The sequence below is a fragment of the Strigops habroptila genome, assembly GCF_004027225.2.
Source record: "Strigops habroptila isolate Jane chromosome 13 unlocalized genomic scaffold, bStrHab1.2.pri S16, whole genome shotgun sequence".
NCBI classification, from domain to species: Eukaryota; Metazoa; Chordata; class Aves; order Psittaciformes; family Psittacidae; genus Strigops; species Strigops habroptila.
The window spans coordinates 2,327,290-2,342,162 of NW_022651054.1; the positions used below are offsets into that span (position 1 = coordinate 2,327,290).

A 14,873-nucleotide genomic window follows, 5' to 3' on the forward strand; every position below is an offset into this window, starting at 1 on the left:
CCCTTTGGAATAGGCAGAGTTGATGGCACAGGAGCATGCTCCTGCTGGAAAGCATCCCTGCCATCCCCCTTGCATCCCTGCCACAGCAGGAGAGCAAGGGGGCCATCACCACATGGTGGCACCAGCAGTCTCTGCGGCAGCACACAAAGCTCTTGGCACAAAGCACAACAGCCTCCTCCCTGCATCCCAAGTCCTGCCCCAGCAGAGCTGAGCTTTCCCTCCTTTCTCCCGGCTGGATTGAGTGTCCCCATCTCCTTGGAGCAGGCTGGTCCCCTGAAGAGCCACCAAGAGGGGAGGTAGCCCAAGCCACCAGGTAGCTTGAAGGCAAAGCAGCGACTGGCTGTGGAAATGAAGTGTTTATTACAACCGAGCAGGTACAGGGGCAGGAGGCTTCACTCTCAGAGGTGCCCCAGAGACAGGGAGCTGCAGTGTGAGAGGAAGCCCCTTATTTGCTTTCCAGGTGGTCTAGTGGGAGCAAGATGCTCCCCTATCCCCATCCTGCGTCCCCAGACATCACCAGGGCAAGGTCCTGCCTTCGCAAGGGGATCTGTCACCTCATGCCCACTGCCCCAGCGCATCCTGGCTGTGACCATCAACCCCACGCAGAGACACAAGTGCAGTTTCTACAAAAATATCCTTCCCTCAGCCCAAAAGGAGACTGCGGGAGCAGGCAGAGCTCCCACAGTGCAGTTATTGCTCAGTGTGACGGGCAGGAACTTAAGGCAACAGGAATAAGTGCACTAGGTGGGCCCCCAAGGCATGCACGGCACAGCCAGGCCCCCCCAGCTCATTGTCTCAGGCAGTCCTCAGTGACCCCTTGCGCAGCCAGCTCTGCCAGCACGTTGTCCAGGTAGTTGGGGTCTGGGTAGCCGTGGCCACTCAGGTTTGTGTCCATCTCAGTCTTGTGGTGGATCTCGTTCCACACCACTGTGTTGCTCTCGCCGGTGGTGCTGGAGGTGCCCACTGTGAAAATGAGGCGTCTTTTCCAGGCCACCCTCAGGAGCTCCAGGACCTAGAGGTGGGAAGGGAAAAAGCAATGCTGGCTTTCAGCAGGTAGGAGACTCGAGCCATGCAAGCAGCTTGCCAGAAGCTTGGCAACCTAAATCCCTGCTCTAGGAGGAAACCAAAAGATCCCAGCATCAGGAGGGATCTCCTTCACCTCCCTGTGGTGTCCCAATGGAAAGGACCATTTTCTACACATGCTGGTCTTCCAGGAGTTCCCAAATACTGGCACGAGGTGAGACAAACAACACCCCCCAGGGGAAATAGGGATGGGAAGAGCCATACAGTGCAAACACTTGTAACTGCATAGCCCAAGACAGGCCAGGAGTGTCTTCCCAAAGGATCACATGGAATTTTGTTTAGGAAAGGGATGAAGGAGAACAAGCCTTCACAGTCAAAGCTGTGAAACAGCAGCATGGGAATACAGGGATTACAAACACATAAGGAACAAACAGTGCAGACAACTACCAAGAATAGCTGGTTAGCATCACGAGGACATCTCCCAGAGCAACCCTGTTGTGCTGATGCACCAAGACAGGGCCAAGAGACAAACCTGAGAAGGGCCATGTTAGCAGGGTGTAGCACCTCACCTTTCTGCCCTTCTCGTTGTCTGGCAGGTAACAGTAGCGAGGAAAGCCTCTTGCTGTGTACGGCATCCCAGGGTTGGGGTGCTCAGGGCCCTGCAACAGATAAAACATATTTGGCATGGATACATCCATCTTCAGGAGTTGGATTTAGGATGAGCAGCAGGATTTGACATAGGCACACCTCAAACCAGCACTTCTATGTAAAAGGAGCACGAGATTGCTGATCATGAGTATGCAGTATCTGATTTGTTTTTATGGGACAAATGAGTACTGTGGGTCCTCCAAGGGCAATCTTGTACTGGGATACAAAGCACCTCCTTGAGGAGATGCTGGGATAGCCTTCAGATTGCCTCAATTCTGGGGGGAAGAAAGCCCCAAACCAGAGCTTTTTCCATGTGGTCTGCTGACCCCCTAAGCAGACCACCCAGCTCAAACCTCTGCAAGCTCATTGCAACCACCAAAACCTCAGACATGGGTTGTGAAACCAGACCTTGGGATCCTTCCCACTTTGTGAGCACAGGCTGAGTCACCCCCCTGCTTCACAGCCATCAGTCTTTAATAGAGGGAAAAGGCTGTTGTAGACCCTGGGGCCACTCTGAAAGTGGAAAAAGACCTTTCAAGTCACCCATACATTGAAGAACAGCAAGTGCAGCTGCTGGCACCTTGGGCTGCTCAGTGATGGGCTCCAGCAGTACTGGACCCCAGTGCTTCACTGGGAGGCTCTCACAGCTTGTGCCACCCAGCAGCAGCCATGCACTCACCTGAATGCCTCTGCTGATGTGATACACAATCTGGATTGTCCCACAGTCCCTGTGGCCAGGGAGGGACTGGGGGAAAGTGGAGACCTCCATCTTCCCTTTGGGCTGAGTACCGGTTTTCTCCCCGTAGATGGTTTTACAAGAGGGGCACTGCAAGCTGCCGTCCTGTGAGGAGACACAAGCAGGCATCAGAGCTCCAGAGCCGAGCCACCGAGACACAGGGGATGGGGTGGGGACGGGCCAGCTGGGTACCTTGTTCCCATTGGAATACATGGCCAGCATGCAGAGCATGTGGAAGGAGTGCTGGCAGCCTGTCAGGTGACCAACAGTCTCTGGCTTGATCGTGCTGCACTCGCATGCATCGGCGTAACCTGAGGGGGAGGACAGCTTCTCCATGCAGATGATGCAGTCCTGCAGTCCAAGACAGCAAGGAGAAAACCACTATGGAGTGTGAGCACAGGCTGATCATGACTGACCCCCCAAGGAAGTGATAAAGGAGATGCTGCAGGAAGATTTGCCTTCGACTTCAACCCTCCCATTTGAGGTTTAAGGGCACAGAGACAGGTTTCCTCCTCTGGCTGGTATCACCCCACTCCATCACCTCCTGGACAGCACATGAAGAGAGCTGCCACCAGCCATAGGGGTGAGTGGGAACTGAGTATGGGCATGTCCTGCTCCTCTACAGAGCAGCTCCAGTGCAGGGTTCTGATCTCTGTAGTTGACCTCTGAGCATTGAGAGGAGCCTGAAGCCAAGCTCTCTCCTCCACCAAGGGCCCTGCAGCCATCTCCAAAGGAAACAGGGAGGCATTGCCAGGTTTAGCTGTTCAACCCACACCATGCTTTCTCTGTCATGGTCCTCTAACAGGTCACCAGTTACCACACGTGGGCTTCAGGCAGTGCTGAAGCTTTTCCATCTAGTGTCAGCAGTGCCATTGCAAGCAGTAGTATCTAGCACACAGGATGCCCAAGGAAGGAGGGTCCTCACACACCGCTGTGGTTTGCACGGCACCCTGGTGAAGAGGCCACTGGGCAAGCTGGGTTTGCTTCACTGTCCTCTCACCTCGTCAGCAGGAGAGCCCTTCAGCTCTTCCAGGTACTTCTTCACCACTGCTTCTGGCTCCGTTGGTGTCGCTGCACGAGGAGAGAGATAAGAAAGAGAAGAGGAGAAATGAGACATGCCACGAGATACAATGAGCACGATGTGCAGACTGAGCCAGAGAGAAGGGAGACAAGCAAGTCACTGGCCAGGATGCCAAGGAGAGAGGTCAGGGTTAGAGAGGAAGAAGAGGCTGCTCCAACTGATCCCTGCAAGCCCCACAAAGGCTTTGTGGCCAGAAATGGCCACCACTAGGACCATGAGTGCTGCTGATGGGAGATCCCACAGGCAGATGTTGGTGCCCTGTGCTCCAGTTCTCCCCATATTCCCCACACAACGCCAGCCAGGTCCCAGCTGGACTTTCTTTGTGCACACCAGAGGCCAGCTAGGCTCAAACTCAACCCAAGGCTGCTATGGTCTCAGTGGGAGAGAGGATTACACCATCTGTGTTGTCAAAGGAGAACAGGCATTCCCACGTCACCCCAACTGGCTCCTGACCAGGACACCCAGCAACACACTAAGCTTCATGCCCTGTTTTGAGTATGGCAGAACACACAACAGTGGCCTTTCTCTTGAGCTTCTACATACTCATCTCCAGCAAGACACAGTGCAAGTCACAAGGGATGGAAAACAAACCAGCTTTCTAACAGGTACCCTATTTGCAGCACACGACACGGATAGAGTCACATTTGCCTATCCACCCAGGCACAGGCACCCAAGCAGCCCAGTCAGTCCCTTTGGAGGCATCACGGGATTAAGCAACCAACATGACACAACACCCAGAGCAAGTTACCACTGAGAGCACAAGCAAACACCTCGACTCCCAGCCCATCCTTGTGGAGCTGCCCCGCAAGGCTCGTCCTAAGCCGGCGAGCATCGCATGCCTCCGCACGGCACCCGGCCCCGGAGGTGAGCTCCTTACCGGTCATCAGGCCCGTCACGGAGGCTGCCAGGCTCTTCCACCAGCCTAGGAAAGGAAACATGAGCACAAGTGACGTTATGACTCCACCTAACAGGAGGCAAAAGAGAGACCTGTCACGTGGCTCAGGGGGAATCTCGCTCTTCCTTCCCCGATCTACTTCTAGGGGAGATCGGGGGAAAGCAGGGATGGACAGGCTGGAAAAGGTGTAGCTCTTCCTTCTCCGTTCTCCATCCTGGCCAGCCAGCACCAGGATGGAGAGCAGGGAGCAAAGTGCTAGCAGCAGCCAGACAGGCCACACATACCTGTGCCCAACACCCCTCGCAAGGGAGTTGTACTCCAAAGGGCTTTGCTCTCGAGTTTGTTTCTAAGCCACTGTAGAACACCAACTTTAGCACAGTGACTTTAGTTTCTGCTAAAGCAGAACATGTGCTTTAGCACAGAGAGTACTGGTACTCCAAATTCCATGCTCCCAGGCAGATACAGAGCATCACCACATGCAACAGCCAGGTATCAGAGCTGTGGGTGTACCTGTACAACAGGCATCTTTAGCTCTCCCCATTCACTTCGGTGCTTTCAAAGAAGATGGAGTGTTCACAAGCATTGACTCTGTGGTTGAAAGAGCTGTGCATCAAGAGATGGCCACACTGGAGCCAGCACTGAGCTGCTCTGTCACCCCAAGAAAGCAATGTCTGTCACCAGCAGGAAGGTATGGGTGCTATTTAGTGGATAACCACTTCTCATGGTGGAGGCAAACATGGTGAAGCAGAAGGGAAGGACAGCTCACATGCCATAGGCTTCATTCAACAGGCAAAGACCTACATGATAGCAGATCTGTGCCAGCCAGGAGCCCCTCATTCCCTTGCAAACAGCTTGTGCTGTGGGGACCCCTCAACAGAGAGCACGAGATCACCCTGCAGCACAGAGAACTGGGGAGATGCAACCAGGGGAAAGATGCTTCCTCACTGCAGACAAACTACCTTAGGGCAACAGAGTGAGGCAGAGCACTGATGTGGGTGGAAAACCAGTTAGCTAAGGAATGCTGATGGACTGGGAGCTGGGCTCCCCTAAATGAGAGTCATTTAGATGAAGTATCTTCTGTAGAGGATTCCCGGCCATCCTGAAACACTCGACTTCCGGCAGCAGTAGCAGGAGAAAGGGATGACTGAGCACACAGAGCAAGAAAAGAGCCCAGGAGGTGAAGGGATGCTCCCTCTGAAGGTTGGTGCTGGGCAGAAGAGGAGATGCTCAGCATCTATGGCAGAGCAGGGCTGTGAGGATCACCCTCTGGAGACCCTTACCAGGAAGGTAGTAACAGGATAAAATAAGCATTAAGCCAAAGAGCAACACGGCAGCGGGTGTTCTCCACTTCAGGAGCATACCAAAACCCCCTGGAAAAGCATTTCCAAGAACTGCCACAAGAAAGAGCAGGAGACAAACAGGAGCCTGGGCAAGCTCCAGCCTCCCAGCTCTCAGGGCAAGAGCTCAGCAGTGCCAGGAGCTGCTTCAAGGCCTCTTCACCCGATCTCACAGGGAACACAGCTCCTGGTCTGGTTTTTCCAAAGGAGAGAAATGGGTCCAGGAATCCTCTCTGCTGGGACCTTGCTCACACACAGCAGATCAAGAGCTGCCAGCAGGAATGAGTTACAAGGAGATGTGATCAGTCTGAACTGTCTCAGGCCATGGTCAGAGCTCAGCTTGGTGCTTATCGTGCCTGGAGCCCTCCAAGTTCCTGAGTGATGTCCCCATGACAGGGTGGCACTTCCCACACGTGGCAGTTGGAACCAGGCTCTGGTTTGCAACCACAAGAGACCTTCATGGTTATAGGGAGATGGAGGCTTCAGCTTCTCCTGCTCTGCAGGTTTTGGAGAGGACCATGTGGGCAGGGCCAGCTGCTACCTGCCATAAATCCATCTGCTTCCATGAGCATCTCATGGTGACACCATGTTCTCATTCCTGAGGATCCCGTGCAGCTTGCCAGGTCCTTCTCCAGCTGAACTGTGCTTTCCAGTTGGCTCTTTTTGAAGTGACCTTCTTGTCTCCTCTAGCAATAAGCTGAGGAAAGCAATGCCAAGAAGCTGCACAGAGAAGGTGGTGAAGGCAGCGAGCACAGAGGGCGAGATACACCAGAGCAACGCCTGCCCTGTACCTGGCACAACGCTGCAGCTCAGCTGCTCCCACCTGCACAGATCCGAGCAGCTTTAGAGCAGTTCACCTCTATCAGGATGGTGGAGGATGCTCCTTCCCTGCAGCCCCTGCTGTGTGTTCCTCTTGCTGTTGACTTCCCTTCCTCTGTAGCAGCTCAGAGAAACAGAACGATGATTTGCCCAAGAACTGGTCAGGCTCATCCAAATCAGATCAGTGAAAGGAGACAAAAACCCTGGTGCAGAGCTGGGTAAGAGCGAGGACAAGAAAGCTCTTGTGGGGTACAACAGGGATTTTAGGCAAAGCAAATGGCATTTTACACCACCTCACCAGCTGGCATAAGGATGAAGACAGGCAGAAGAGGGTGATGCAGCCCTCAGCCATCCTTACGAAACCCCATGTCTGATGGGTTTGCATTGGAGCATCTCTGATCTGCTCCTGTCACTTTGCTATGATGATGCTTTGGTGCATTTAGCTCCACTGAGGTTGTCTGGGCAGAGAAAAGGAGCTCAGATGCTTGAGGAAAATCTGTGCCCAGCTGCAAGTATCTGAATGTCCATTCCCAAGGAAGCCTTTGGATGCTGAGAACTTGGTTTCAGCAAGGGCAGCAAAGCCCACACAGCCTCCCTTGCTTCTGGAGAGAGGCTTTTCCTTGGGCAGACCAGCACATCCGGCAAACCACATCCCAGCAGCACAGGGAAGAGCTAGAAGGCATCTGGGACACACAGCACCCGCCACGGCACGAGCCACGTACGCTCCAGTGCATGAATCACTTCCTTACTGGACCATTTGCTCCATCAAAGTGTTTGCCTCCAAATCTTTGTTCTAGCTATCCCTTGAGATCATCAAAGCCTGGCTCAGTCCGCAGGGTTTCCTGGATTCAATAGCAATTGAAAATGCAATAGCAGAACTGACCAGTACTGTTTATCACCACCTGGCCTAATGCTGTGCTATTGATGTATCTGGGATGTGAAAGAACTTTTGCCATTCTTTCATTTACAAAAAGAGGAATAACTTTTTTAACGCTTCCCCTTCCTCCCTGAAGATAATAATAAGTTGCTTGTTGAAGCAAGGGCTTTCCATGGGCAACATTTAACAGATGTGTTTTGAATCCTTGCTTGGCAACCAAGTACTTGCAGCAGTAACATACCTCCTTCTGTATCCCAAAACGAGCCATATGGTTAGCAGCAGGCTTTTTTTGGTACCCTCTGCAGGCCAGACACAGGTTGTTTCTAGTCTTTGTCATGGACAGTCACCCAACCCTGATCACCTCTGCCCTCTGGAAAAGCTGGACCTACTGGCCTCAACTTCCCATAGATCAGGAAGGCGAGAGGAGGTTCAAGGTTCCTCCGCATTTAGCGTTCCAGCAGGATAACCAAGCGACCAGGCTGCTCTGGTTGTGGCATAGAGCATCCCTGCTATTGCAGATGGTCCCCCATGGGAGCAGTGAGCTCCCCAGCTCCAAGGGTCACCCCATTCCCACCCATCCCATAGGCACTGGCTGAGTCTGCACACCCAGCTGCGGATGGATGGACATATGAGGAGCAATCAGAATCAGCTGGGATTACTCCCCTTGCCTAGGCAGATCCCATCCTGCATGGCAGGGAAGGATGAGTGCTCACCTCTCCCCTCTGTACCGCAGCACTCCATGTGGCTGCACACCCCAGAGAGGACGTGCAGGGAAACCTCCAAGCCAGGGGAGAAGTGATCCCACCAACCAAGAGGCTGAGAAGCGGTACATCAGACCCAAACCAACACCTTCTCCCTTCAGTCCCTCCATAGGATCAACAGGGTTGGAAGAGACCTTTAAGTCCAACCATGGCCCTGGGAAGGCAGAGGAGCCCTGCAGTGCCCAGCTCCATGCCCCAACAGCATGGCAGAGCTTGGAGAGCTGGACAAGCAGCTCCCCTCTGAAGCACACCGTCAGCATCACCACCACAAGGCAGCGATGCAGGAGGAGCCTGAGGAAGCACAGCTCCATGCCAGCCAGCGGGAAGGCAGCGCTGATCCATCAGGATGGCAAACACTGCCAGGCCCTGTGCCAGCACCCACAGCAGCCTGCCCAGAGACTACGGCTTCCCCGAGACCTGCAGCACCCCCAGTGCAGCACTTCTGTGCCAGACATCAGTGCCAGAACACCAACAATGCTAATTAACACGGCCTGCCTAATTAGTGCCTTTGTTTAACAGAGCCCAGCTATGCGCTGAGCTGGCTGCTATTCCACCGATGCTGCCTGTGTGGCACCAGGGGCTGCAGCACCAGGACGGGCTCCGAGGGGTGCACTGCACCCACCACCACCTATTCTGGCTCTAGCTGGCTGTACTGAGCACACCGATGGGGCTGCTCCGGGATGCACAACTCTGAGCTCTCCATCATGGAAAATCCTAGAGGAGGGTGGGAGGGAAAGGATACACGATGCAGAAACTCAGGGCACAAAAAGGGCCCATCTCTGCCTGTTGGCAGCCTCAGGGTCTGTAAAGAGAGACAGAACAGTCTGGCCAAGAGTCAAGACTCAGTGTTTTCACTGCAGAACAATGTTCCTAAGCCCAGAGGAGGGTTGTACAAACACAGCTTGTTCCTAGGAGGGACTGAGCACCCTCTTCATCCTGAGTCATGCACAATCAGGACTGGCGTCCCTGCCCAGCAAAGGGGATCCTGCTTTCTGAAACAAGAGGGGGGGTTTTAGCAATCCAAACCCCGCAAAGTCAGCATTGGAAAGGGCAGAGCTGGCAGAGTCTCCTCTGCAGCACATCCCAAGCAGGATGAGGATGGCTGGGACAAATCCTGCCATGCCAGATGGGAGAAGGAGCTGGTGTCCTGTCCCAGCCCCAGCAGGTGGCATTGGCGAGCTGGCAGGATGCTGGCACTGGGACCAATGCTGATGCCAGCACGGCCCCAGCACACCCAGCCTATGGCCAAGGTGCAGCTCACCAGCCCTGGCAGGCAACACGTGTGCTACAGCAAGCACTGAGGAACCCCCACCTCATGGAGGGAGAGGTGTTGCTGATGGGGTGTGTAACACCCAGCACAGCCACCCCTCTTGCTCCCCACATGGGTACCTAATGCGGTGTGTGCTGCTCTCACCCACCAGCCCATGCCCCATCGTCCCAGTTTCATGCTCTGTGTAGTTGCTCTCTCCATCTTACTCAGAAGCTGCAAGACATATCATCCCATCAGCATCACACTCCTGCAAGCATCCTGGTTGCATGCACCTGCATCTCTTCCATGACAAGGAAGGGCTGGATGCTGTAAGCAGAGCAGAGCCCTGTACCAACAGACCCCAGGATGAGGGGACTGCAGGGCTGTGTGTTTATGGGCACACCATGCCCTAAACACAGCTAGTCTCAGGCCATTAACCAGCAGCAAGTGACCAACATCTCCTTTTTGTGCTCCTCCAGTGACAGGGACAAAGCAATGCCTTTGTGGTAGGGTCTGGCCTCTCTACAGCTCCATTTTGGCACTGTTTCCAGGGTATCCCACCTCATCCCTGCTGCAGAGGGCTGCACGGATGCTGCCCGTGCTGGGAATGAAGCACCAGGAGCCGCATTACCCCATCGCCTTGCCAGCTGGCTCTGGAGTGAGATCCTCACCCAGCCCCTCTGCCACCCACCTCCACTCTCTTCTTCACCTCCCATTTCATTTGCTCCTCCTGTTCTTCGCTGCTTCTCCAGCCACCCCCTGCTTTCTCCTCCCCCTCTATCACACATCCTACTCCACACTTGCTCTTGCGTTTGCATCTCCTCCTCCCAGCTCCCTCCATAATGCATTTCCTCCCTCCACATTTCATTTCTATTCTCCTGCTATCACCCTTCCTGCTTCTTTCAGATAGGTTTGGACTTCATGGATTCCAAGGAGAGAGATGCTGCCAAAAACAAACTCTCTGTCTCTTCCCCTCCACCTCAGGGCTCTTCCCTCTCTTAGACACAAGCATCTCCATGCTGAACACCCCCCACACCTCTAGTCCCCCCTTCACTTATCTGAAGGGGAAGCACCTTAGGTTTGGTGGTGGGTGACCACCAAGGACACCTATGCCAGGGTTGGCAAACAGCTTCTATAGCTACACCAGGCTGGATCCAAACCTACCCCTGCAGAGTCCCAGGGATGCTACACACAGATGGGAGCCAGACTTTAAACCAGGAGCCCACAGACTCTGCAAGGGTGAGGGTGCAGGACGCCAGTGAGATGTGAAGAGGAGAAATGAAGGCTCTACCCTGGAGGTGGCTCAGTTCAGCAGGAGAGCTGGGGTAACCCAGCCCATCCACCTGAGAGCACTCCACTCCACTCCAGACAGAGATGGAGAGAACAAATCCTCTGCAATCCAACCTTGCCAGCCCTGTATGACTCAGTCCTGCTTGTCTGGAAGATCCTTCTCAGCCCATGACTCAACCGTGAGAAGCATGGCTCACAAGCAAGCCTTTTGGGAGTAGGTATAGACTAAATGCTCTCCTTGATGGTCCTTCAGCTCCCAGACTTGTCCCACCAGTGAGTCAGAGGAGGTCCTGGTACATGGACACCCAGGGCTCCCCAAGAAGTGTAGCAGGACCATGGGGAGGCTGCAGGAGACTGACATGTGCAGAGAGCAACTGGGCTGCTCCAGCTGGAATAACTGATGGAAACAAGCAGAGCTACCATAGGACTGGGTCTACTTCATCATCTTATTTTACGACTTGTCAGAGACCATGGAGGCCAGAGGAGACGTGTTCTACTTCTCCCCTTGACAAACATCATCAGTCACATCAGAAGAGCCATGAGGGTTGTGGGGGAAGAGACAAGAGGAAAGGAGGGAGGCAGAACGAGCGCAGAGAGATAATAAAGAGAAGGAGATGGAAGCAAATATCAGATTTTGAGCAGGAACTACCTTTCTTGGACACTTTCCTCCCCTCCTTAACTGAGCTGTGTTTTTTAGTGGCTTTATGGGTGCTGGCAGCTTGTGGCACACAGGTGAGGTGCACGGGGAGTCCAGCGGCTGACATCAGAATAGCCGTCATGCCTACAGTGGGTACGAGAGCGACATGCGGGAAGGGAACAACGGGGAAACACATTCATTAACATCACCTTTAACCTTGCAAAAGGAAATCAAAAGATAAAACAAAACCAAAACCCAAGCCCTTGATTCAGAGGGCATCAAACACCTGAGAGGCAACAGGGTTGGAGTCAGCACAGGGATGGGATCCAGAGGCTTTCAGAGGGAGAAGCCCAGGCAGCAAGTTAATGCAGGGAGATACAGGCAAGAGTCTCACCCGTGAGCCTCTGTGCTGGCGTGTGAACAGGACTTTCCTCTTTGCATTGGCTTTAGGGTTCCCTGGGTATCGAGTCTGCTGTGGTGCAAAGTCCTCCTGCTTCCTGGAAGCAGCCCTGACCCCTGGGGTCTTGAAGGATGAGGGGCATCACCCATAACTCCTAATGGTTCTGCTCACTCCTCCCTAAAACTACAGGTTTCAACATCACCACACTGACTGATCCCCTTACTGGCCTTCAAACACTGCAGCAATGTGGGGCTGTCCTCCTCAACCCCCTGTCAGACCAGCCCCAACTCACCCTGCACCATCTCCTCCTTGGCACATCGGTTTTCCCTAGCATCCCAGCTGCAATGCAACTCTCACATCCCCCATCCATCCCAGGCAGCCGTCTTCATGGGATGCAGGCTGTTAAAGCTAATGAATCATTAAAAAGGACAGCCATTCCCTGAAGGTAAAATTGGCACAGAGAGAGCTACAGGACTGGTCACGCTGATCCAATACGATGCTTGCCTGTGAAACACAGGCTGGTTGCAAGTCTAAGCTAGCATATTGCTCTTCAACTTACACTCAATAACACACCTGCCTTTGCTTTCCCAAGAAGTGAATTCCCACCTGCAACAGCATCACCAGAACTAAATCAAAATGCTTATGGCTACAAACACAACCTAAAAGCCAGTGTTTCCCTAAGTTGCCTCTGACAGCAGACCATGCGAAAAACCCCATCCTAATGCTATGGCAATTCCTGCACAGTAATTTGCACCCAAAGCTGAGACTTCTAAAAGGTTTTCATTTTCCGAGCCTCTCTTCAGTCAGGTTGGGAAAGGAAGATCCAAAAGCACATTTGTTGAGGACAAAAAAATGAGGTACCTTGCCCACACATGACTGAAAATCAAGTTGTGACAGGAAGCAGCAGCTTTGTGTGCAAGTGGTAAGGCTATTTTCTGCCTCAAATACGCAACCAGTCAAGAACCTGTGCTTGGTGACTAGAAATCCCCTGAGCAAAGCCTTGGTGACAAAAAATCCCCTGCAAGCAGAACTATCCCTGCATAGCACTGACCACATTTTGTACCTCCTACATATAAGGTCCAAGTACAATAAATATTCCAGAATGGCTGGGATTAGAAGGGACGTCTGGAGATCATCTAGTCCACCCCACGGCTAAAGCAGGGCCACCTCAAGCAGGTTGCACAGGACCACATCCAGGCAGGCTTTGAGTATCTCCAGAGAAGGAGACTCAACAGCATCTCTGGGCAGCCTATTCCTGTGCTTTGTCACCCTCAAAGTAAAGAAGTTGTTCCTCATATTCAGGTGGAACTTCCTGTGTTTCAGTACATGCCCATTGCTCCTCATCCTGTTGCTGAGCACCACTGAAAATAGCCTGGCCCCATCCTCTTGACACCCACCCTGAAGATACTGGTACAGTCATTCCTTCACAGAAGGCTAATCAGATGTGTCAAGAATGATTTCCTCCTGATGAATCCCTGTTGACTACTCCCGATAACCTTTTCCTCCACATGCTTAGAGATGACATCTGGGATGAGCTGTTCCATCACTTTTCCAGGGATGGCAGTGAGGCTGACTGGTTTCCTAGATCCTCCTTCCTGCCCTTTATGAAGGCTGGGGTGACACTGTCTTCCCTCCTGTCCTCAGGCACCCCTCCTGTTCTCCACAGCCTTTCAAAGATGGCTTAGTGATAATGTCTGCCAACTCCCACAGCACTCATGGGTGCATCCCATTGGAGCCCACAGATCTGTGGATGTCAGGGTTGCCTAAATGACCTCTAATTCAATCCTTCCCAAACAAGGGAAAGTCTTCCCTTCTCCAGACTTTGTGTCTCACCTCCAGGATCAGGGATTCCCAAGGGCTGGCCTTAGCAATAAAGCTTGAAGCAAAGGAGGCATTCGGTAACTCTGCTTTCTCTGTATCCTTCATTACCAGGGCATCCAACAAGTTCTTTTCCTGATACACAAAGTTGGAGGCTTTTGCTAAAACTTTCTCAACTAAGGACGAACAGACAGGCAAACGGGAGTTCACAAGATGGGGAGAGGGGCACAAAGTGATTTCCCCAGGGTAACCCAAGAACCTTTGGCAGAGCTGGTCTGGCCAAACAACCAGGCTGCCCAATGCATGGTGAACCCATGAGCTTCCAGAGGGAAACAGGTAACAGCAAACAAGGCAGCCAGGTACCATCATTGTGGATCTAGATCCAAGGTGTAACCCCCCCAGTTCCCAGGAGCTGAGGGGCCAGAGGAGGATCTTTAAAGCATGCAATCACTGGGTTAGTAGCCCTCACCCTACTGACAGCACTGGGCTGTTCCCAGCAGGTACAGCAGAGGAGAGCCCCTGACACCAGTACAAGCCAGCCGGCCTCCAACCAAGCATCAGATCCAGAAGTTCCACAATCTAAATAACTTCCTTTAAGTCTTGAACTAAAGACCACAAGTCTATTCTGTGCTCTCAATCCGGGTCTAAACCAGCAGTCCTTCACTTACACCCAGAAAGCCTTAAGGAAGAGCTTAAGTGTTCCCATAACAAAAGCCATTTGTTTTTTGAATGAGTGAGTACAAATGAAACCCAGCAACAGCACCAAAGCTGCCACCAACACATACACCAGGCAGGGACTTTCCCCTTTCAGTAGGTTAAAGGACAGAAGCATGCAGTACCAATTCACACTGATTAGAGAACCTGGAGCAACCATATTCTTGATAAGCAAGATGCTGGACCTCCCCAAAGCTGGAGGAGATCATAGAATGGTTTGGGTTGGAAGGAACCTTAAGATCATCCAGTTCCAACCCCTGCTACGGACAGGGACACCTTCCACAGGCAGGGATACCTTCCACTAGAGCGGGTTGCTCCAAGCCCTGTCCAACCTGGATATCTCAAACAGCCTGACCCCACCAAGCTGCAAAATGCAGTTCCCCAGAATTCATGCAGAACAGGAAACCATGAAGTTGTCTCCAAAAACCCTGCTCCTAAGCAGTGCGATAGCACTGACTGCAGAGACTGACGTCTGAAAAGCAAGTCCAAAGGATTATCACCACCTCCGCACAGCTGATAGGCAAATGCAAAACCGATGCTTCCTTCTCAAGAGATCAATACTATCGTGCTAACATTAGCATGCAGAGC

The 14,873-nt window shown here is 52.9% G+C and overlaps 1 protein-coding gene across 4 annotated transcripts in view; it reads right to left on the minus strand.

Annotated features, from left to right (window-relative positions):
• Nucleotides 1-340: 340 nt before the first annotated feature.
• DTX2 (deltex E3 ubiquitin ligase 2) overlaps nt 341-14,873 on the minus strand; it is a 39,111-nt gene continuing 24,578 nt past the window's right edge. Inside the window, exons 5-11 of one of the 4 annotated variants that reach the window (XM_030472540.1) lie at nt 11,366-11,497; nt 4,366-4,410; nt 3,408-3,478; nt 2,600-2,758; nt 2,351-2,512; nt 1,593-1,682; nt 341-1,012 (exon numbers count right to left, since the gene is read on the minus strand). In XM_030472540.1, the coding sequence (XP_030328400.1) occupies nt 788-1,012; nt 1,593-1,682; nt 2,351-2,512; nt 2,600-2,758; nt 3,408-3,478; nt 4,366-4,410; nt 11,366-11,497 (884 nt within the window). In that variant the 3' untranslated portion in view covers nt 341-787. The remainder of the gene's footprint in view (nt 1,013-1,592; nt 1,683-2,350; nt 2,513-2,599; nt 2,759-3,407; nt 3,479-4,365; nt 4,411-11,365; nt 11,498-14,873) is intronic. The other 3 variants (XM_030472541.1, XM_030472542.1, XM_030472543.1) reach the window with 3 other exon arrangements.